Source organism: Thamnophis sirtalis, unplaced genomic scaffold, assembly GCF_051295495.1.
Source record: "Thamnophis sirtalis isolate CommonGarterSnake01/CBP01778 unplaced genomic scaffold, rThaSir2_p1.2 scaffold_3, whole genome shotgun sequence".
NCBI classification, from domain to species: Eukaryota; Metazoa; Chordata; class Lepidosauria; order Squamata; family Natricidae; genus Thamnophis; species Thamnophis sirtalis.
The window spans coordinates 88,663,985-88,688,224 of record NW_028261383.1 but is presented as its reverse complement, the minus strand read 5'-3'; the positions used below and the strand labels follow the sequence as shown (position 1 = coordinate 88,688,224).

The 24,240-nt window shown below is 39.5% G+C and overlaps 1 protein-coding gene across 1 annotated transcript in view; it reads left to right on the top strand.

Moving 5' to 3' along the window:
* NDST1 (N-deacetylase and N-sulfotransferase 1) overlaps window positions 1-11,262 on the top strand; it is a 33,144-nt gene extending 21,882 nt beyond the window's left edge. The window contains exons 12-14 of the mRNA XM_087709442.1: window positions 5,893-6,002; window positions 7,499-7,601; window positions 9,413-11,262. Coding sequence (XP_087565568.1) covers window positions 5,893-6,002; window positions 7,499-7,601; window positions 9,413-9,532 — 333 coding nt within the window. The 3' untranslated portion in view covers window positions 9,533-11,262. The remainder of the gene's footprint in view (window positions 1-5,892; window positions 6,003-7,498; window positions 7,602-9,412) is intronic.
* The last annotated feature ends 12,978 nt before the right edge of the window (window positions 11,263-24,240 follow it).

Genomic DNA, 24,240 nt, shown 5'->3' with positions numbered 1-24,240 from the left:
AATCAGAATTTATATATATATAAATATAAACGGCTCTGTGTGTGTGCGCGCGCACACACACACACACACACACACACACATATGTACGTATGTTCCAGCATAACTCTGGAACACCTTGAGCAATTACAACCAAATTTGGTACACAGATTACTTACCCTCTGGAAACAAATACTGTAAGACACCCATAACAGCCCTGGGGTGTGTTCTGCTAAGATACAGCCTGTTGTGCCTTACAGTGGCTTCTACCGTACTGCCATAAAATGGCTTCTGTGCAGCGCAGTGGAGTCTCCATGGTAACAGCTTCACAGTACTCCACAAGGGGGCTCCCTCTGGAAAGGGGGGGAGGGAATCCAACATTAGAAATTAAGGTGGTATCACCTTTCTTGACGCTTCTGGGGGCACAAGGAAAACATTTATAACTAATTGTCGCCGAAATCAGGGCTTTTCCTGTCTAATACAGGATTAGGATAAATAAATACCCGGGAAATGCTGGGTTATCAGTAGTTTTTATATATACAACCATATATTCAATGCTGTTTGTTTCTTGTGGAAAATGCATATGTTTTCTGGAATGTTGGAATTCACTTAATTCACTCTGAAAAGCCTGAAAAGAGGTTCCCTGAGAATTGGATAAAACTTGTAGTTCCTTCCAATGGTAATAATTTTATCCTGTGAGATTAGTTGAGAATAGCAACTTAATAGCAGCAAAAAATTCACCATACTTGTGTTTTATTTTGAAGTTAAGGGAATGAGAGATGCAGCTGTGTAGTTTGTCAGCTGGCCAATGTCAGGATGGATTAAAAGTCCTATTACTCCAACGTTATCTTCATGGTTTTTATAACATTAAGAAAGAAATCCATTAATGACATGGTGAACATTTCCAAAAAACCTTGCTTCTGGCCACAAAATGCAGATCTCCTTTGTGGGTGGATACAGTACTTAAAAAGCAGACTGTTATTCCATCCTGTGACAACTGCAGTCAGTATTGCAATTTAGAGTCAGTATATATGTAGGGACGCGGTAGCTAAGACGTTGAGCTTGTTGATAAGAAAGGTCAGCAGTTCGGTGGTTCGAATCCCTAGCACCGCGTAATAGAGGAAGCTCCCGTTACTTGTCCCAGCTTCTGCCAACTTAGCAGTTCGAAAGCACACAAAAATGCAAGTACAAAAATAGGAACCACCTTTGGTGAAGGTAACAGTGTTCCATGCATCTTTGGCATTGAGTCATGCTGGCCACCACAGAGACGTCTTCGGACAGCGCTGGCTCTTTGGCTTTGAAACAGAGATGACCACCACCATCTAAAGTCAAGAGTGACTAGTACATATGTGGGAGGCATTATCTTTTATATATGTAGGCCAACTTTACAGTCATGGGGATAGTAAGCAATTTGTCAGAAATGGGTAATATTCTGGTTGGTTGTTCGCTCATTTATTCATTTTCTATTAAATTTATATGCTGCCCATCTCACCATTGAGCAACTCTGGGTAGCTCGCAACAGATAAAAACAAGAATATAAAAATATTAAAATGAACAGAAATGGGGTCAACAGGGAACCTGAACTCTGGTGGGATGGAGGTGGAATCTTCTTAGTCCATTAGCCACTTCCAGCATGGAACACCCCCATCAGGGCCCAAAGCCAGTCTGCAGAACCAGGTTTTGAGGATCCTTCAGAAAGCCAAGAGGGTAGGGATGGATCTCATCTCCAGAACATCTTTCAAAGATCTTGTGTAGAATAAAGCCAAGCAAGTGAACCCTACAAATATTCTCAGTTAAAAACGTATGCCATGATTGCATTTTGAAGGCAATCAGACATTCTATCTATCATCCATCTATCTATCTATCTATCTATCTATCTATCTATCTATCTATCTATCTATCTATCTATCTATCTATCTATCTATCTATCTACCTACCTACCTACCTACCTACCTACCTACCTACCTACCTACCTACCTACCTACCTACCTACCTATAATCTACCTATATCTATCTATCTATCTATCTATCTATCTATCTATCTATCTATCTATCTATCTATCTATCTATCTATCTATCTATCTATCTATCTATCATCTATCATCTATCTATCTATCTATCTATCTATCTATCTATCTATCTATCTATAATCTATATCTATCTATCTATCTATCTCTATCTATCTATCTATCTATCTATCTATCTATCTATCTATCTATCTATCTATCTATCTATCTATCTATCTATCTACCTACCTACCTACCTACCTACCTACCTACCTACCTACCTACCTATAATCTACCTATATCTATCTATCTATCTATCTATCTATCTATCTATCTATCTATCTATCTATCTATCTATCTATCATCTATCATCTACCTACCTACCTACCTACCTACCTACCTACCTACCTATAATCTATCTATATCTATCTATCTATCTATCTATCTATCTATCTATCTATCTATCTATCTATCTATCTATCTATCTATCTATCTATCTATCTAGATTATAGATAAGTAGGTAGGTAGGTGGGTGGGTGGGTGGGTGGGTGGATGGATGGATGGATGGATACCTACCTACCTACCTACCTACCTATAATCTATATCTATCTATCTATCTATCTATCTATCTATCTATCTATCTATCTATCTATCTATCTATCTATCTATCTATCTATCTATCTATCTATCTATCTATCTATCTATCTATCTATCTACCTACCTACCTACCTACCTACCTACCTACCTACCTATCTATCTATCTACCTACCTACCTACCTACCTACCTACTTATCTATAATCTATCTATCTATCTATCTATCTATCTATCTATCTATCTATCTATCTATCTATCTATCTATCTATCTATCTATCTATCTACCTACCTACCTACCTACCTACCTACCTACCTACCTACCTACCTACTTATCTATAATCTGTCTGTCTGTCTGCCTGCCTGCCTGCCTACCTACCTACCTACCTACCTACCTACCTACCTACCTATAATCTATATCTATCTATCTATCTATCTATCTATCTATCTATCTATCTATCTATCTATCTATCTATCTATCTATCTATCTATCTATCTATCTATCTATCTATCTATCTATCATCTATCATCTATCTATCTCTATCTCTATCTCTATCTATCTATCTATCTATCTATCTATCTATCTATCTATCTATCTATCTATCTATCTACCTACCTACCTACCTACCTACCTACCTACCTACCTACCTACTTATCTATAATCTGTCTGTCTGTCTGTCTGTCTGTCTGTCTGCCTGCCTGCCTGCCTGCCTGCTGGAAGCATGGGGTGTCTTTAGTTTCAAGACCCGAGATGGATCATTATAGCACCTGTACGATCTGTGGACTTAAACTCCCAGAACCCCTGAGCTCAGGAATTCTGGGAGTTGAAATCCACAGGTCTCAAAGGGATCATAATTGCCCACCCTGATCTAAACACATGGCTATTTAATTGCATTTTTACAAACAGTAACTAGTTTCCAATTCATAATCATTTTGAAGATGAAGCCTAAGCCTTTAAATCAGTCGGGTGTAACTACCATGAAAACAGTCATCTGATATATTATTTCTGTTAGATTATTGGTATTTTGGGATTCAGTAGGTGGGATCAGGAAATATAGGAGAATTATTTTTATTATTTAGAAATATTTTTCTAAATATTCTAAATTATTTTTTGCCAAGACAGGGATCCTTATCCTAGCATTGTGCATTTGGTTTCGTAAGTGATAGCTATGCTATCTGCCAAATTGAGAATCATTTCCTTTATTTTGCCCACCCCTGACCTAGACACAGTGCACTGTAGTAGTGCAGTGCTTAGTTGTAGTATTGCAGGCTAACTCTGCCCACTGCCAGAAGTTCAGTCCTGAGTGGTTCAAGGTTGACTCAACCTTCCATCCTTCTGAGATCGGTGAAATGAGGACTCAGATTATTTAGGGCAATATACTGGTAAACCGCTCAGAGAGTGCCATAAAGCACATGGAACAATGTATAAGTTTAAGTGCTATTGCTATTGCTATTGCTTTATTTTAAGCCAGTTATTATTAATAATAATTGAAAAATCAAAATAATTTTAAAGAACCCTGATAGGGGTTGAACCTTGTGATTTGCCAATCGGTATGTTACTCAATTTCGATGAGAATTTTGATGCAGTTTTAGTACAATACTAACTAGCTTTGTTTCAACTTACTTCTTTGTCCAGCCAGCATTTAACTAACTTGCTAATCATAATCTCATGGGGACTTTGTCTTAATATTGTAGACATGGTGTATTTGATTTAAGCAAAGCATTTAGCAGTCTGCTAAGGAGATTAACATTAAGTCTGTCTTAGTACACAAATATTACATATGTTGATTGGAGGCTGTAACTAATAATTGGGTCTGGTGCAAAGCCTTTTATTTTAACACTGAAAAGGATGTGCTTGTCATCAACAATAACAAATAGTTTTAATTTAAGTAGCTTGTTAGCACCATCAATTGTGAACTGTAATGATGGAAATGCTCCATCTTATCACTTGAGATGTTCATGTTAAAATATTTATATTGAGGGAAATAATCTAGTATGATCTATATTAATTTTTTTTAAAGAAGCTTCCTGGTTTGTTTCCATCAGGAGGATTTGAATAAATCTGGAAGGTTCTTGAAGGTCCCTTCTCCATAACTCCTGTTCATCCTCTTTATTTTTTCCCCTTCATCTCTTTTTGGCCGTTACCTTTGGAAGGATGGAGTGTGTGTACAATACAATAGCAGAGTTGAAAGGGAACTTGGAGGTCTTCTAGTCCAACCCCCTGCCTAGGTGGAAACCCTATACCGTTTCAGACAAATGGCTATCCAACATCTTCTTAAAGACTTCTAGTGTTGGGGCATATACAACATTATTTCATGTATACCTACTTCTTTTATTTCTAAATTAATAGTTTGCATATGTTGGTGGGCATTACTTATTTTTTTTCAAATGCAGTACCATTAATTAATTAACCTTAATGAATTATTGATTTTTTTTTATCCCAGTGTACACTTTTTTTTGAGTGTGGCTTCTGACAGGTGTGTGTGTTAGATAAATATGAGAAAACTGCTATGTAGAGATTAAGAAATTGGATTGGCACTTAGGAAATCAAGCTCAAATCCACTCTCAGCCAAGGAAGTTCACTGGGTGATTTTGGATTAGTCACTTTCTGTCAGCCCAATCTATTTCACATGATTGCTGTATGTTAAATTGGGATGAGAGATAACCAACTTGAACTCCAGGATGGAAGGCAGAAGATAAATCGAACAAATAAATGAACCCTTTTATTTGAGAGAGGGAAGTGTCTAGGATTGGCTTTGACCGAAACTTAAGTTTATACGGTTGAAGAAGCTAGGAATTGTGCAATATTTTTATTTGCATTTGCAATTTTTATTCTGACTTTGGTTGGGGAAATCGTCTTGTATCATTCTCCTTTTGGTAAATATAATCATTTGAATGAATTTTAAGCCACATAGAACAGTTGATATGATTCTTCATCTTAGGTTTAAGTTAGGAAATATCAATGTAAGAAAATGACTTTGATTTATTTAACAAATTTTAGTGGAGGGTAGGACGTCGAGGGACCATATGTGTGCCCATTATGGTACTATAAGTTTAGAAATACACTAAGTTAAAGCAGTGTTTAGCTTTTTCATGCTATTCGTCTCTCCTGTGCTTTCCAGTTAGGATATAATAGAAATGAAATACAAATTCTACACAAACAGAAGTGGATTTATTTATTATTTTGATTTGCTCTATTACTACCTCTGAGGAGTGAAACTTTCTCTGTTCCTGATGCTATACATTGCAGTTAGGAAGGTGTATGTTCAGTATAAGAGAGGAACCTAACATATATATGTATTTAAAAATGTCTTTCAGATTCTTGTTCTGGATGGCAAGCGACTCCGCACAGAACCAGCCAAAGTAATGGAAACAGTCCAGAAATTTCTTGGAGTGACAAACACCATAGATTATCATAAAACTCTAGCGTGAGTTCATTATATCTGCTTTTGTTGAATATAATCTTTGAATATATTTCCAGCATTGGATCCTACTTGCTTGCATCCCTCACATTGCTTGCATTTTTTCCCCTGTCAATTGAAGAGCTGATTGGAGGACTATAGAATTGGCTGCCTTTCATTTTGCAGACACCAAGACTGCTCTGAAGCTTTGAAATCTTTCATTGCAAAGGATCATTGTAGTGGTTAGCAGTAAGACTGTGCTCTACTCTGGTTTTAGTAGCAATAAAATGCAGACTACTAAATACTGTTTTCTGTAACAAATGCATAAACATTACATTGAACATATCTTGTGGTGCATAGATGACTGATTATCCATAACAGAACACTATGCATTTTCTTTCAAGTACATATTATATACATACAGAATATATGTAATAGGAAAATAATATTTTTTATCTTCATTCCAGGTAATGAAGATAGAAAAGGGATTAATTTCCCTGTTTACCTTCTTGCAAACACTTTCACAAGGAGTTTCTTCCCTGGTAGAGTTTAAAATGTGTGAATCTGAATTCCTGTGGAGAAACAAATTATGGGGACAGGAGGAGGGAAGGGAGGGGAGGGAGAGGTTAACCATGCTCACTTCTCCATGTCTCATTACTTTTTTGTGAAGAGGATATATCCAGGGGGAGGTCTACAAGCATTTGCACAAATAAAATAAGATATCAGCCTACCATTAAGTTGCATTAGTGTGGAGTGTGTCCTTTGAAATCTGCAGAAATTATCATTCTCTTGTTCAGAGGTGTGGAACATTTTATAATCAATAGGTATTCATTCTTTTCCTTCAGAGCATTTGCGTTTGTAAACAATTCTGGCTAGTGCAATTCCCTTAAGAACCATTTTTAATAGGTGTGTGTGTGTGTGTGTGTGTGTGATCTAAATTTAGGTCAAAAATGGGTGGGTTCCAGCAGGCACTACTGCCAGTTTGCTCATGTGCGTATACTTGATGTGTGCTGCACACGCAGGCGCAGTGCAATTAAAATTGTTCTTGAAAACAAATGCCGTCTTGAAAAACAAGATGGCAGTGCCGACAGTGCCACCCAGGGAACTGGTTCGGGGGCATGGCAGGCTGGGTCACTGCCGGTTCCATCGAAACAGATCGCCAAACCACTACCGGTTCGGCTGAACTGGTCCGAACCAGTAGGAACCCACCACTGGACAAGAAGCAATTTATATCTACCTACAGGACCACTACACAATGCAGTTTAAAACATTGGAATTAATAGATTAGGAAACAAACATGAAAGGATTCCAATTTATTCTTTCTCTTCCACTGCTATTGAGTTCTGTAGCAGAGTAATAGTGCGACATGGTCATTCCATATGTTTGATAAAAGGGATCTCCTTTTGATCAGGAAAGTTGGTTTCCATATCTAATTATATGTAATTACTGCATGTATAAAATTAATAGTTCTAGTTACAAAATGGAGATCATTTGTATATCATCATCTTTGTAATTTGTGACAGGTTTGATCTCAAAAAAGGATTCTGGTGCCAACTATTAGAGGGAGGGAAGACCAAGTGCTTGGGTAAAAGCAAAGGAAGAAAATACCCAGAGATGGATTTAGATGTAAGTATGTAAAATGTGGGCATTTTTCACCTGCTGTTCTTAGAAGATAATGGCACAGTTGTGTCCTGGGTAGCCAGCCGATCTGATTTTGTAAGGACAGAACTAACCCACTAATCTTTGCTCTGTATTCAGTGAAAGCTGCTTCTTCTCCGTGATGAGATTCCCTGCCACTGCAGGAAGGCTATGAATTTATGAAACACATGCGCACCAGTCACTTAGATTTGTCCCCACAATCATAGTTCACAAAGTGTTGCAAGATAAGATGTGAGCCTACTTGGGCATTTTTCATGAATCTTTCCCAGTTGGGCAGTTAGACTTTACATATTACCATATTTTTCAGAATATAAGAGGCACTGGAGTATAAGATGCACCAAGGTTTTGAAGAGGCAAATTTTTAAAAAAAGTTTGCACTCTGCAAATCTCCCCAAAACGGTCTGTTTTTCGTGAAAACGGGCCCATTTTTTTTAAAAAAAGGGCATGAATAGCCCTTAGGAGGCTTGTAGAATGCTTCTGGGGGGTGGGGTGGGGGGCAAAAATGAGCAAAAAAGGCCCATTTTTCATGAAAACAGGCCCATTTGTTTTCAAAAAAAGGGCATGGATAGCCTTGTGGAGGCTTATACAGTGCTCCTGGGGGCTGGGGGGCGCAAAACTGAGGAAAAAATGGCCCCAGGAGCTCTCTGAAAGCCTCCAAAAGGCTATGCACGGCCATTCGGCGAAGGGGACGGGGTTTTGGGAGGCAAAGAATGCTGTATTCAGTAAATAAGATGCACCCAGATTTTCAGCCTCTTTTTTGAGGGAAAAAGGGACGCTTATACTTCGAAAAATATGGTAGTTTTGCTAGGATGCTTCTTGTATCCTTACCATGCTGAAGGGTAAGATCTCCACACAGCTGATGCTGTTTCTATGATGCTTATATTAAATAGACCCTAAATTTGAAGTCTTGTAGGTATATTGGGAGGTTAAATCAACACAACATATTGCCTTTGATTTAACCTACCGAAACCTGACTCCCCTCTATAGAATAATGCTTTAGAATCATCTTACATTTTGCAGTTTTAGGATTATAGCTATTTTCTGTTGAAAGACAAAGAATCCTTCATAATTTATGAGTTAAATCCAAGTTGAAAACAATCTATTTTGATTGGGAGCCTGACCTGATTCTGCTTGGACTTACTTACTTATTTAAATGGCTGCTTATTTCATGTGACTTTAGACAGTTTACAACCACCAATGGAAACATGGTTAAAAACAAACTATTCTTCTTGCACCTCAACCCCCATCCTATACTTGTGGGAAGAGCCAGGTTTTCATATCCTGCTGTAAGTCTAATAGGATAGGGATCTATGAGATCCCAGGTGGGAGCCTGTTCCAAAGGGTTGGGGCGGCCAGCAAGAGGTCCCATCAAATGGCAACATTTAAGGCAGAGGGCCTGGACATCCGCCACCACTAGTAGGATGTGTAGACACCCTCACTTGCCATATAGCATTTCCTCAATCTTCTGATTGGAGAGTAACTTCCATTTCAGAGCCACCAACCTTTTTTTGAATTATAGTACAACACTGATTTCAGAGAAAAAGATATGATAGCATTAATATATTGTGTTCTGCAGCTTCCAGAGCAGTGACGTTCCCATTGCTGCACTCTGTCGTGGCTCCTGTAAGGATAGCCCTGGTTGGCAGCTAGTGGAGGAGATGTTTCCTGTGGCTTGATAATTCATGCATTCCAGGGTTCTCTGTCCCTCTAACACCATCTTATATTTAATCATAGCATTTAATTATGTTTCTTTGTTTTTTTCTTTCTTCCTCATGCAGTCCAGAGCATTCTTGAGAGATTATTATAGGGACCACAACATAGAGTTATCCAAGCTACTGTATAAAATTGGCCAGACACTGCCAACTTGGCTGCGAGAAGAACTCCAGAACACTAGATAGCCACTTCAAATCTCTTGTATTAAGCAATAGTAGAATGGATCCTTGGGGAGGATCTCAAACCTCTACTCCAAGCCAACAGGATGTGATAAGATGTGAGATATTCAACAGAGAAGAAGCATTTTGACCAATATCCATTCAAGATATTTGAGGAAAAATGGGAAACTGCCAACATGGTTAAACCTGGAAGCTTGGAAGAAAGCAGCCATCTGAAGAACTACTGGAATTGATGTACAAGCTGTGCCTCAGGGCCAAGCCAGGACTATTACATCTATTTCTGCCAGATTGCTGAAGACCACAGCTTTACTGAAAGTATTGAGGTGTGCCTCCTTGGCTATAATGCCAGGTTTTGGTGAAGAAGATTTGTAACGATCTGAGTTTTCCTCACATGTTATTTCCAATATCTGGAATAATATTACAACAAAATGACTCCTCCTCTTTGGATAGATGGCACGTGAGAACCAAGAATTCACCAGGGATCAAGAATAATAGTCCTGCACATGTATGGGTTTGCAGAAGAACATCATTGGTAATATGAACATGGAGCCAGAGGGAGGTCATGCTTCAAGCATGGACCTAATTATGCAATTTGGGCTCAGACTGAGATAGGACTGAGATAGTGTTCTGGAGCAGAGTTCTTAGTTAAAGCAGATGCTCTGTTTTTATACGAAAGACTTTGGAGGACTTTGGTATTGGCAATATTTAGATTATCCCAGATGGATTTTTTCTGTCTTCTTATTTAGAAATATATTGGGAAAGGGATGGAATGACCAAGCGTGAGCAACATAGTCATCTGACAATGTTGGCAAGAGAATTTGCTCCAAAGAGATCTTTTAATTTGTGTCCTTCTTACAGCCCTGTCTCTGGTTTCAACATACAATTATGTGAGATGTGGTTTGAGATTCAATAATTGAATCCAATATTTTTTTTTAATTTCTGGTGCACATATCCTGCCTGTTTGAAAGAGGATGACATTCTAGCATCATGTGTAAACTTTGCTCTAATGGTCACCCTAAATACAACTTACGAGAATTGATCTTCATGAGTACTGAACAAACAGTATTTTAGTAGTTTTCTTTTTGAACATTTTGGAGTGGGATAGGGGATACATATTAGAGTGGGTATTCCTAAGTATTAGGGTCTTATTTTCCCACCTTTTTGCTATTATAGAGGATAGAGAAAAATGGCCCATGGGTTTGTTTGATTTGTCATCATAATGTCTGTTTCTGTTAGAATCATTTTAGGATAAGCCTGTGGCTGTCTATTTTTCAATTACTTCCTCCTGTCCAATGTGTCTTATTGAGCTGTGACTGAGACTTTCCGATAACCCACTTATTCTAGTTTACTAAGTTCCTTTGTGTGTATATGTGTATGTATGGAATTTATAAATATGCTGCTAATAGTATTGTGTATTCATGCATGCACACACACATATACACACTTGCCCATCATTGCTGTCTGTGTTTGGAGCTACATTAACAAGGTAAATAGAACCCATTTCCCCCCATTTGGCTTATTCTATTCTGTCCTGCTACATATTGGATGTGTCATAGGAAAGGCATGTTAAACTTGCAGTCCAGAGGGGACAGGAAAAACAGAGGTCATGACAAGAGTCAAAGCCTTTTGAAAAGCCTTTTAAATTCCTCAGTGGAGGAATTAATGGCACTGGAATATAGACTGGTCTGACTACTGTTTGATCCAAAGCTGGAGAGTTGCTATAATATTTGTTTTTTTTTTAAAAAAACTTGTTAGTATTGCTAATGAAGAAACATTTACCGTACTATAAATGCAACAGTGGGGTATCAAAAAGATTTCCAAGCTTTTTCAATTTGGAGGTAGATGTCTCTCCCTCCCCCCCTCCCAGAATATCTTCCTGTTTTGCCTAAAGGTTTCTAATACTGGAAGCGATTTGCTAGACCAGACGTATTGTCCTGGTTTTCATTGAAGCTGTAATCATACTAGCACTAGTTCCATAAATGAACATTTGGACAAAAGGCAGAAGCAAGAAAAGGTTTCTTCTTAACTTAGACCTTGACTGCCCATAATTGCTGCCAAAAGCTTATAGGCCTCTTTTGGGTCAGAGTAACTCTGTAGAGGTCAAAAGTTATTCTCACACCAGTGTCGGCAATTCTTCTATTACTGTCTGTGGCTTCAATTCCAGTTCTTCTAAAGTCCATCACAATCTAGCTATAGCTTCAACATGTTTGTTCCCATTGATCCTGTGTGTTAGCACCATCTAGTGGATCATGAAATTCCATAGACTCGTAAACATTTGAGTAAAATAACAGTAAAAGCTTCAAAGAGCTGTATAACCCTTTAGTGCAGTAATCTAAACTGAAACATGCCCAGTAGCTGACTGCCTTGCCTCACCTCTACTTGAAATTAACCAGTAAAATAATTTATTTCACTGAAATTCAAATTTCCCTGAATATTAGGAGGAGCTCCCCCCCCTCTAATAATCACAATCTGTCTTTCTGTGTCTTAATCTATTTTTTTGCATCCTGCAGTCTTGCATTGTAGATAACACATCTCTGCGTGATGTGCTTTCAGATATAGGAAGACTGAGATCGAATCCCTCTAAATCTTAATATTATGATTTTTCAATCCCTCTTTATAGTTCTTACCATTGTTCTTCTCTGAGTTAATTACTCCTCTTCACCTTCATTATGTTTGTTTAGGCAGCTATGCCAGTAATGAATGTACATTTGAGACAAGCCTGAGTAAGATCAAACACGGGAAGATGACATTTTGTTGCCAACTCTTTTAATACAGTATTTTACGTGCAGCCTTCTGTATGAACAGATTTGCTCTATTTGAAAGCAAAGTATGCTGAAGAGTTCCAAGCTTCCCAGTGCCCCTAATTAGTTGGACATTTAAGGTAGAATGAATATGACTGGGGGTGGACAGGAGGCAGAATTGCATCTATTGGCAAATTTAGCTTGCCCTTCTGTTGCAAATCATCCAGAGGTCTTGGCTGGCTGGGGGAATTCTGGGAGTTGAAGTCCACGCATCTTAAACACTGCCACGTTTGAAAAACATGGATGTCGAAGGAGGCTATTGGCAGAAAAGATGCAGTGACAGACTTGGAATGACAAGACCTTAACATTTGACATTTTCAGCCTTATGAAATAAGACACAAAGTCAGCAGGCTGTCCCTTCCAAGCCATTGTAAAAATAGGGAGGGGGGAGTCAAGAAAAAAGCGACTGCTGAAGTATGGTAACGGAAAGACTGTATTGGTCCATTTGGGATATGGGTGATTCATCAGAAATGGTAAGCTTCCTTTGAGAAATTTTGGCTTGGAGCACACAAAAGGCTGTCCAGTACTGGGTTGATTTTACTACGACTTCAGATTTCTGAGTAGACTTCAATGCAGAAACCAAAAACAAAACTCTGAAATTATAATCTGCAAAACAATATATTTTCCTTTGCCCTTTGGGGATAGAACAAAACTTTACAACTTAAGAACAAGGGATTTACACCCCTCCCCTTTTTACTCCTGTTGTTGAGTGCAGTTCCTCTGTGCATCTTTTGTGCATCAGGATACCTGAATCAAACTACCAAGTTAAGCAATTGATAAGGTGAAAATACAGTCTTACTTATCTGTATGATGGCCTTCGGGAAGCTGTTTTAAGGCAGTCCACAGAAGCAATGGTAACTGCTACCTAAAAAGTCATTCTCATTTGAATATTATGATTATCCCTGTCTTACAGTAATAAAATGATGTACAACATTTAAAGTTTAGCTTCTCAAGATAGCAGTCTACATGGTGTAGAATGTTGCCAAAAGCGAGACATGCAAAAAAGAATTAAAATTTAGAATGTGCGTAAGGAAAGTATTAATTCGTACTGCTCCCAAATGCTGGTGTGATTTAATGTACACTAGAGAGAGGAGGAAACATTTGCCTTTTCACATAGTAAGTTGGTCAGCAATAGTTGGAAAACACCACTCTCTCTGGGTAACAGAGGACTTAACTAAAATCTGAATTTGAAGAAGGACACTTTTGTTTTTTGTTTGAGGTTTTTGTTTTTTGTTAAAAGGAAGAACTCTGGGAATTCCTTTTGTCATGTTTGCATGAGATTCTGTATGTTTTCCCATTGGGAAGGGTAGGGGTTATTTTGTCATGGTGGGAGGGTGGAAAGGGGAGGGAATATTTTTAAAAGTCTTTCTCCCGTATTTTTAATCTGTACTTGAACTCATTTTGGGTTCAGAAAACTGTGTCACTAATGTAATGTCCTGGTGAACTAACTGCTAATAAAATGGGGTTGTCTGTTTTTAGTTAATTTTGTGGCCTATTTTTGTATATCTGTACAGTTTCTCTGTCTCTTTGATATTGATGTTGAAATTGAACTTTATTTTTTTTTAAAGTCCATCAGGGTTGAACTAGAACTAACAAGCTGAAGTTCCCAAACTTGATGTAGTCCCTTGCCAGAATCTTGGGACAATTCCAAAGCTGTTCCAGAAGTTGTTACTCAGTTATATTTTTACAATTTAGATTTTTGTACCAATTTAATTTTCCTTCCAGCACCAGCCTCAAGGTCAGCCAATGTGACTCTGGGCAACCTCCCTCCCCAAACAATGACTTTGTTATACAATGAAAGATTTCTATTATCTGTTGCAGAGGTGGGTTCCTACCAGTTCGCACCTATTCGGTAGAACCAGTTTGTCAAATCTACCGAACCAGTTAGAAAAGGTTCCACCAGTGGACCCGGAAAGCAGGCCACACCTACAGAAGAGGTTCCAAAATTTTTTGAAACCCACCACTGATCTGTTGCCTAAAAACCTTCTCTGACCACAAACAACAGTTCGATAGTTTATATGCTCATGTTTGGGACTGGACGGACAACCCCCCCCACACACGGTTCCACCACAAATCCGCGGTAGACTAAAGCGCGCGCAATGAAAGCGCGTACGTGACATCATCACAGCGCGACGAAAACGGCACGCTGTGAGCGGTAAATTTAAAATTAAAGCGAAAACCTTACCCTAACCCCCCCAAACCTAACCCTAAGCCTAAACCTAAACCTAACCCTTAACCTAACGCTAAACCTAACGCTAACCCTTAACCTAACGCTTAACGTAACCCTAAACCTAACCCTAACCCTTAACCTAAACCTAAACCTAAACCTAACCCTTGCTTTAATTTAATTTTAATTTTAATTTAATTTATTTTTAATTTTATTTGTCGCGCTGCTGCTGATGTCACGTACGCACTTTGATCGGGCGCGCTTTAGTGGACCGCGGTTTTGACGGGTCACGCACACACACACACATATTAAATTCATCTGTACTCTATTTAAGGCCCAAAAAATGGTATCCTAACATTTTACCATGGCCATAGTTAATCTTTTAAATATGTACGAATTGCATAACAATGCAAACGAAATAAACAATGGAATAATCCTGTTCATTGAACTGGGTTTGGCTGCCATTTACTTGATGCCAAATATGTAAGAACACTGAGGTTTTTTTAGATCAGATTTGCTTGCTTGGAATTCAAGATTTCATGATTTATTTAACCCTAAAACTACTGGAAACCATTGCCAGGTGGCAGCACTTAGCACTGGGATCAAAGCTGGCTTGGCCTATTTTGCAGAAAGCCTGACTAGTACTCGGAGGGAATTCTCGTGCTATAGACTAAATGAGGGAACTGAAGACTTCGACCAGAATAAAATAAGGGACAAACTTTCACGTATTGTTGCCAAGCAATGGCGTGGAAATCTCCATAAAGGCATCGGGAAACCTCCATAAATAAACTCATTGCAGAGGGAATATAACAGCCCAACGATCACCAATCAATGAAAGAATTATGTAATTGACCATTTTTCATCTTTGGGGTCTGTGCTACATTTGGTTTGACCAGTGGTTTGGGATATGTGATTCTAAATATATTTGCAACAGACCATAAACAGGCCTTTTGTGGAGACTGTTCACACAAAATAACCACGAATTTAAGATAACCCTCTTAAAAAACGTTGGGGGGGGGGAAAATCATCTACAGATCAAATTTCAGATATAAACTGGAAGGAATAAGAGATGCGATGGCCACCAACATCCAATGTATTCCCTGATGATAATGTGTTTTTTCCCAGAAGGTGGCAGCATTTGCCTAGAAACAACTTGGCAATTGGCCGATAAAAATGAAGTTTCTCCAATAGTTGTATTTGTCCTCATTTTTGGAGATATGAAAAACTGATTGAAATAAAGCTGCTTGGCTTTAGCTTTTGTTTGGAGTGTAGAAATGGTTCTGAATGAAATGATTCCCTTGCGTGGCTGCAATGCTTTCAGCCAGATAATTATAGCAGCCACAGAAACGGCATCACTGCACTCTTTCTATCTCCCTATTGCATTTCATCAGTATTCAAATAATGTAGGTATTGTTATTCTAAATGCCAACTGACTTTTATTTGGATCTGAGGCTTTTCTCCAGTGAGGACAATGCCGTGAAGGCTCCTCATATTCAAAGATCCAAATTCTAAGCAGGTAGCAGTTGTTCATTACTTAGAGGGAGTAGATAGGAAGACCTGATTGTGGTTGCTGCTGGTCAGGGGATGCGGCTGGTAAAGGAAACAGAACATTGAATGCCCCAAATCATTTGATTAGGAAGGGCAACAAAGTTTATATGTCCATGGTACAGCTAACTCTGATGCTGGTTATAGTAATCGGATAGTTGAAGGGCATGAGAAGAATTAGAAGGATTTGCGCGCAATGATACCAACAGCTACTTTTACTGGAGAAGAGTTAACATTTTACCAACCAATACGAAAAAGTGTACAGGCAGTCCTTGACTTAATGACCACAATTGAGCCCCAAATTAAGTGGGACAATTGTTAAGCGAATTTTGGGCCATTTTCTGTCCTGTCTTGCAGTGAATAACTGCAGTTCTTAAGCTAGTGACACTGTTGTTAAGTGAATCTGGCTTCCCCATTGACTGTTTGTTGGTAAGGTCACAAATAGTGATCATATGACCCCTGGACACTGCAACCATCATAAATATGAGTCAGTTGCCAAGAGGCTGAATTTTGACCATGTGGATGCTGCAACAGTCATACCGTGTTATAGTCATGTCACTTTTTTCAGTGTTACTGTAATTTTGAACAGTCACTAAATGAGACCATAAAACAAGAATTACCTATATTTCTGATTTTGCAGTGCCTCCTGGCTAGAGGAGAGAGAAGTATCTGCTTCCAGGCATCACTGAACATGTGCTTGCTTGTTTTAGTTCAGGCCATCTCTGCTGGAGCTCTGCTGCTCCACTAACTGGAGATTTTCCAAAGTCTTTATTTTTGAATTTAGCAGGTTTTTCACTGCTGGAGCCTCACACAAAGATTTGGTCTTTTCATCCCTAGTGAAAATTCAGATTAATATGTCCCCAGTTTATAAAACCTGACATTTTGTATTCAGAGGAAGTAAAATGAAGTGAAAGTCATTTTTGTGGTATTCCATGTTCTCACAGTTACATACAAAATACATACAGGCAACTACTTCAAAGGAATAATATTAGCCACAAGCTCATTTTCCATATCTAAATTTAACCATGAGGTAATAGAAAAACGTTTTATTACAGGGTGACACTTATAGTGTGGACACTGCATAAGCTCTGATTTAGGGCGTCTTTTAAAGGTCTTGAATTCCACACGCAATCATTGGCAAGGATGTACTTTCTGTGACTTGGTTTCTGCAGAGAGAACAAAATATTTTCTTCCACTGCAACAGGGAATATATTGTCAAATCAGCTTGCGGCTGGCTTAAGAACAATTCAGTATCATAAATTTTCTTCACAAAAACATGTCAGTATTGCAGACCTGGACATTTTATAGCTCTGAGCCACATCCGGCCCTTTGGCTGTCCCTGCCCAGCCTCATGAGGTCAACTGGAAATTAGAAATCAAATATAAATGAGACATAATATACATTCTTATCAGTAGCAGCTAATAAAAACCATATGATTTACTGTTTTTTTGTAAAGTGTTAAAATTATTATGATGCCATGAAGAAGTGCTATTTTTATTTTATTTATGAAATTTATTGGCCGCCTATTTTACTATAACTTACAGTTACAGTTTAATATAAGCTAAAATATTAAACGTTAAAATTAGACATTAAAACCAAGGACACATGGGGAAGGCAGGGGAGAGTTGGGATCTGTTGTTAATCAGCCACCTCCATTGCTCTACTCCTCCACTGGGTTTCCAAGCCGACTGGCAAAGCCATATCTTCAGGTCCTTACAAAAAGATAAGAGAGTTGGAACCAACATCACATTGGTGGTGGTGGTGGGGAAGATGTCCCAGAGGGCAGGAGCAACAGCAGAGAAGGCCCTCTTCTTGGAGTCCGCCAGCCGAAATAGTTGGCTGACAGGATCCACAGCATGCCTCCTCTGCCAGCATGAGTGGTTCCTTATACCACTGCTTCGCTGCTAATTCCCGACGTAATCCTAGGAGTAGCACAATCCTCCAGACCTAACACATTTCCCTGCTTTTGAAGAGAGATGTTAAGCTATTCTTGCTCAGAGGAAGAAAGGGAGAATATTCTTACTTTGGAGACAAGTCATAATTGCAACTTGAAAAATGATTGCTGTCCTAATTAGTGAGGCAGAAAAAGCAGGGTCCTAAGGTTCTGTCAAATCACACTGCTCCAACAAATAGTAACATGTGCGGAAATGGGATCCTTTCCAAGTCTATAAAAGGAATATTATGCTCCTGAACAGTCAAGGTATGTTTAAAGCAGTGATGCGATTGAACTGACAAATAAGCCTTTCCAATCCATCTAGCGCTATCGGTCAACTAATTTACATTTCCCTTTTTGGGGGGAAGATAGAGACAAAGTGTGCATTGGTGATATCTTATAAGCAGCTCTGGCAAGGGAATTATTGCTGTTTCATGAGCCTAGAAATGGCATGTAAATTTATTCCACTTCCTCTAGGAGGGCATTTAACTGTGATGGCTTCTTAAAGATTTCAGTCATTGGTATATGTTTATTTTGTGTAGCTGCTGAGGCAAACCATTGATTTTATTATTTGAATTAAAATCTAGAGATATTGTGTAGAAACAGTAACCAGAGAAGGACAATTGATAACGAACATCCTCAAGGCTATCAATAACATCATCTCAATTGTTTTGTTTTGAGCCTGTGGAGATACTATTAAGTAGTGAATATACCAATGAATGAAGGTGAGAGGCTTGACTCAAAAGGAAATGATCGTTCAGGAATTTTGACCAAGGACTATGGATTTTTTCCAGATGCAAAACAAATCAGAGATTGCAAACTGCTTCCCTGTTCTATAATATCCATTTCTTCAACCATTCTCTGATTCTTTTTTTTTTAATATCATATTTGTATAGTCTCCCATCTCACATAGGCTGTTAGAAAGTATTAACTCAGTATAACCAATTCTTTAGTTCCCTTTTCTGGACAATAAAATTGTCTCAAGGCCAAGAAGAACCTGTTGAATTTCCCACCTATTGCAGAGTTTGATTCCTAGTTGATACCAGAGTAGTTGAAATTTCCCATTATCACACACCTTTGATACCAAGATATTTTCATCACCTGATTTGTAAAGGCTTCATCTATGACTTCTGGTAGGCTAGATGGCTTGTTGTACCACCCACAACAGTGTAATTATTATATATTTATTTATTTATTATTCATTCAGATGCTTTCAGGTGGCTTTTCATCTTTGGTGTCACAGATTTCTGTACAGATGTAATTATGCATCTGTTTCTTTTGAACACCATATTTTAATCATGGCTTAGATTTCAATAATACCAACATCACCAATGTCATGTCTAACACACACACACACACACGCACACACTACGAAGACTTCATGTTTTCCCTGTTTGGTTCATATTCCAAGTGTTGGTGTACTAATATCTGAGCTCTTTAGATTTGCTTGCTATATCTCTCTGTCTATGTCTGAGAACTCCATCCTTCTTAGCACTTCCTTGTTGAGATTTATTGCTTTATTTGACTTATGCAAACTAGATAACAGCCTTCAAATGTGTGAAAGGTTCTCACAAAAGTAGGAGAACTGTCCTCATTCTATATTGCACCAGAAGGCAGGACCAAAATCCACACGTAAAACTACAAGGAAATAGTTCAAGTTAGACATCGGGAGGAACTCTGTAAGCTGTCAGCCATTGGAACAAAGAGGTAAGTGTCACTGGAAGTTTTCAAACAGAGGCTGCATATCAGTGGTGGGATTCAGCCAGTTCGCACCTATTCGGGAGAACCGGTTGTTAACTTTCTAAGCAGTTCGGAGAACCGGTTGTTGGAAGAAATCTCCTTTTGTTTTTCCCCACTTTACAGGGCTAATCCTGTATGGAAGGCAGGCAGGAAACATTCTGCTGTTGTTTCTAGCCTAATTTTGATTGCCCTGCTTACAGAAACTGCCTCTCTGGTTAACCCTTATTCCATTGTAACAGTTAAGGCGAAGCGCCTATCGACCTGAGTGATGTTGAGTTGGCCACGCCCACCCAGTCACATGAACACTGAGCCCCGCCTACCCAGCTGGTCATTAGGGCAGAGAACCGGTTGTTAAATTATTTGAATCCCACCACTGCTGCCTATCCATCTATCAGAGATATCTGAATGGATCCCGAATTGAACAGCGGGGTTCAACTAAATGACCCTCAGGGCCCCTTCCAATTCTGTGGTTCTGTGTCTCTTAATTTTATGTTTGAAGGAAAAACTACTAACTTGTAGCCATTTAGGAGCAATTTCACTTTTATTGGGGGAAAGGGCAGCTTTCCTAGCCACAGAAGAAGTTGTTACTTTGATAAATAAGTGACTTTCATATGGTTGAACCCTGGATTTAATAGAGTTTTTGATTTCATTTTCTTCTATGGTGAAGCTGACATAAAACACCCCCGTCTATTTAGGTAATTTAGAGCTAGCATACAAAGTTCTGTAAGGAACTTATTGAAAAATCGGGCATAAATGAAGAAAAGACAATTGTAGGATTACGGCATTGTACAGATTGTAACCTATATATTTCTACATATAGGCCATCTTAGTGTTTTTTTTTCTTGCATAGGAACTGAAAATCTAACTTTAGCTGACCTATCTTTTCAGTTTTCACGCTAATATAGCACAGGGTGGATTCATGAGCTATTAGCAGCATCACCACAAATAGATCTCTCTGCTAATTTGGCAGCAACATTATCAAAGAGGGAACAGAGCAATGCAAGTTAGAGTTTTCTAATATTGCAAATCCAGAGAAAGCTTCCCCAAAGTGGCTCTGAATAAGTTAGCGTGCCTTCAGGTGCCAGATTTGGTTCTTTGTGTTAGCCACAGAACTCCTGCTATGCAGCTACCAGGAAGCCATTTGCAGTGTTTTGGTGCTTGTGGCTTGTTCCTGCTGGAATGTATTCTCCAAAGAGGTCGGATGACAAGGACACAAATAGAGTTCCCAGATCCCGTAACGGGGATACAGTTTCAGCTAATGTGTTTTGGTTTTTTCTTCCCTTGTTTGTTGTGTAACAGATATCCTTCCTCTAAAAAAAAACCTTCTGTACTGCTCACAAAGCAGTGGTTTCAATGAGCAACTTGGATTACTTAACTTGTCTTTCTCTGGTTTTCTCCAGAATTTAATCTAAAGCAAAAGTTATTTTCGGGATCTTAGAAGCTGCCAGTTGGCCAAAGAACATCACTAATGGATGCTGCAACAAAATATCATAATGGGTTCGTCCTCCTATCACTTTAAATGCAGCCTGAATGTGCCCCAGTACTATTTTTTATATGATATGACCAATGTTCCCTCTAATTTTTTTTCAGTGTGTGCGAAAAAGTATAGTGTTTGAGCGGCATATTTTCATGCCTGAGCACCTGAATTTTTTTCACAGATGTTTCACAGAGCAATTGATTTATAGGATCTGAATTGGAATGGAGAAAAATGGTTTTGTTCGTGCGTGTGTGTGTGTGTGTGTGTGTGTGTGTGAGAGAGAGAGAGAGAGAGAGAGAGTATCCCTCCTTCCTTCAGCCCAACACTCTCGCTGGCATCCCGGCCAGACAAGAGGGACTGCAGAGGGTCTCCCTGAGTCTAGGGCAGTGAGTCATTCAATGGGAAAGTTGCCTCTTGGAAGGAATGACCTGGCTTGGCTCCCGCTTTCGATCTGCTGCCCAACGACCGAACAGAGAAGCAAAGAGGCAGGAGAGATGAAGCGGGAGCCAAGCCGGGTCATTCCTTCCAAGAGGCAACTTTCCCATAGAATGACTCGCTGCCCTAGATTCGAGGAGACCCTCTACAGTCCCCCTCGTCTGGCTGGGATGCCAGCAAGAGTGTTGGGCTGAAGGAAGGAGGGATTCATTCTCTCTCTTTCTCCCTCCCTCCCTCCCTCCCTTCTCTCTCTCTCCCTCCCTCCCTCCCTCCCTCCCTCCCTCCCTCCCTCCCTCCCTCCCTCCCTCCCTCCTCTCTCTCTCTCTCTCTCTCTCTCTCTCTCTCTCTCTCTCTCTCTCTCATGGCAAATCCGAGCAGCCGCTGCTGGGAGTCCGTCCCATGCCTTCTCCCAACCCCCACACCCCTTCTCTCAGCTACTTTCTGCCTTGTGGACCTAGAACTGATTGCTGTCTCCAGGCTGGCTCTCCTCTCCTATTATCGTGGAAGGCGTCTCACAAAAACCACTGCGCGGCAGTTGGAAACTGCCGCACGATGTTTTGTTGCCAGATGCGTGGCCGTGCACCCGCACAGCTTAGAGAGAACATTGGATATGACCTCATAACCTTTCCTTTATTTCATCCCAACCCACAGCCAAGAAACCTTAAGATCATCTTTAGCTGTTGCGTTTTTAAAACAATTTCCCATAACTTTTGCTCTGGACAGAGTCCAGCATTGATGTTGTGATTGATGTTACAGTCAGGGACTGGAATCAGTTCAGCTGCTTGTGACCAGGCTACTGCAGATATGGTGCCTCCCCTCTGTTAGAGATTTCTCCCCCCCTTGGCCATTTTGACTAAAAGAGACGGGTTACCTAAGTGTTGAGAAGTGTGATGTCTAACCAACCCCTTCCAAAGCTCACATCAGGTCTTACTGATTCCTTAAATACTTAGGTTTAGCACAGGTTGGGAAGATTGCCAGGGCTCTGTGTAAAAGACTCTAATTCTACATTTCTACAGAACATTCATTTCAGTTAGAAAGAGGCAACACCCTCTGTTCTCCCAGAATTAATTTCTGATTGCAGGAAGATTTCTGAAGATTTGAGCAATCCCAGGAAAGAAAACACAGAAAAATGCCTTTAATGGAACAAACAGATAGACAGAGAAATAAACAACATTAAAATATGTTAAGCTACAGATGGTTCAAAATGTAGTGCTAGAAGCAGTAATGGGCACTTCTTGCTAGGCCTATCTTTACTATCGAGCTGCATTGGTGACCAGTAAACTTCAAGGTGCTGGTCATCATCTATAAAGGCCTTTATGGCAGAAGCCTTCTCGCTATCTGAAGGACCACCTATCTCCAATTATTTCTGCTTACCTGGGACATTTGGGCACACTGGGTGCATTCCATTTCCCCTCAATTAAATGTTGCCATCTTGAAGAACTGAGGAAGCTGTCCCTGCCCTCTGGAACAGCATCTCTCAAGATATGCATGGTGCTCTCACTCTTAGGGTTCCAGAAAGTCCTGAAGCTCCAGCTCTACTCCCAGAGTTGGGACACTATTTGGGAGGCCCCTCTTGTGTTTTGATTGTTGGGGTTGCTTTTAGTCTGGGCTGCTTTTTGGAGTGTTTTAAAAACCATTTTAACTATGTATTTGGATTATGCAAGTCTACCGGATTGGATGAACACAGCATATATATTGTACATATGTCCACAGACCGTGAATGACAGATATCATTTTGTACCCAATGATTTTGCAGTCTACCTCACTGTTTTAACAAGTTTACTCTCAGATAATATGTATCCGATTATGGCTTTGGACAGCCCATTTTTCCTGCAGAGAGGGTAGAAAATGGCCTCGAAAAACAGAGTGCTAGGCAGGAAGATAAGTAAGAGATTTGGAGGGGGTTGGGGTTGAGCCTGGGCCAAAAAGCAACTTTAGACAAGATCTCAGATAAACCTCTCCCTAATTGACAATTCCATAACATTTCTGTAGTTGAAACAGAACTTATAGCTGATGCTTTTTGAAAGGGAGCCAGAATTAAAAGGATTTTGGAGAATCTCTAATTTAAAGGGTTGTTTGGGACGATGGTTGAGCCTGTATTTTGGCTATGTTGGTTTATTTTGGTTTGTGACATTGGTTTTAGCTTGGCTCCCATATCTGTTGCTTTTTTATTTTCCTATGAAGGTTTTATTTTGAATTTATTCTTTACTACCTACCTAGAGTCAAATGTTGGAGATGGTCAGACATATGGATGGATGGATGGAAGGCAAGCAAGCAGGCAGGAAGAAAGGAAGAAAGGGAGGGAGGGAGGGAGGGAGGGAGGAAAGATAGAAGGAAAGAAGGCAGCTGAAATGCTTTTAGCCTTGCCTAGGTTTTTTTCCTGTCCAATGTAGCTTTAAATTAGTAATTTTAAATTAGTACCGGTCATTAATTTTAACTGCACTAAATCTTCAATGCCCTTCTAGCATCTAAGTGTACTCCAACATATTCGGTTACAGGTTGCCTTCCAACAACTCTGCTGTTGGTGAGCACTGAATGCAAACAGAAATGAAGGTCATCATGTCCTGGATCAATAAAGCTGTTTGGTCAAGGGTCAAATACTGGGTGCTGGTACTC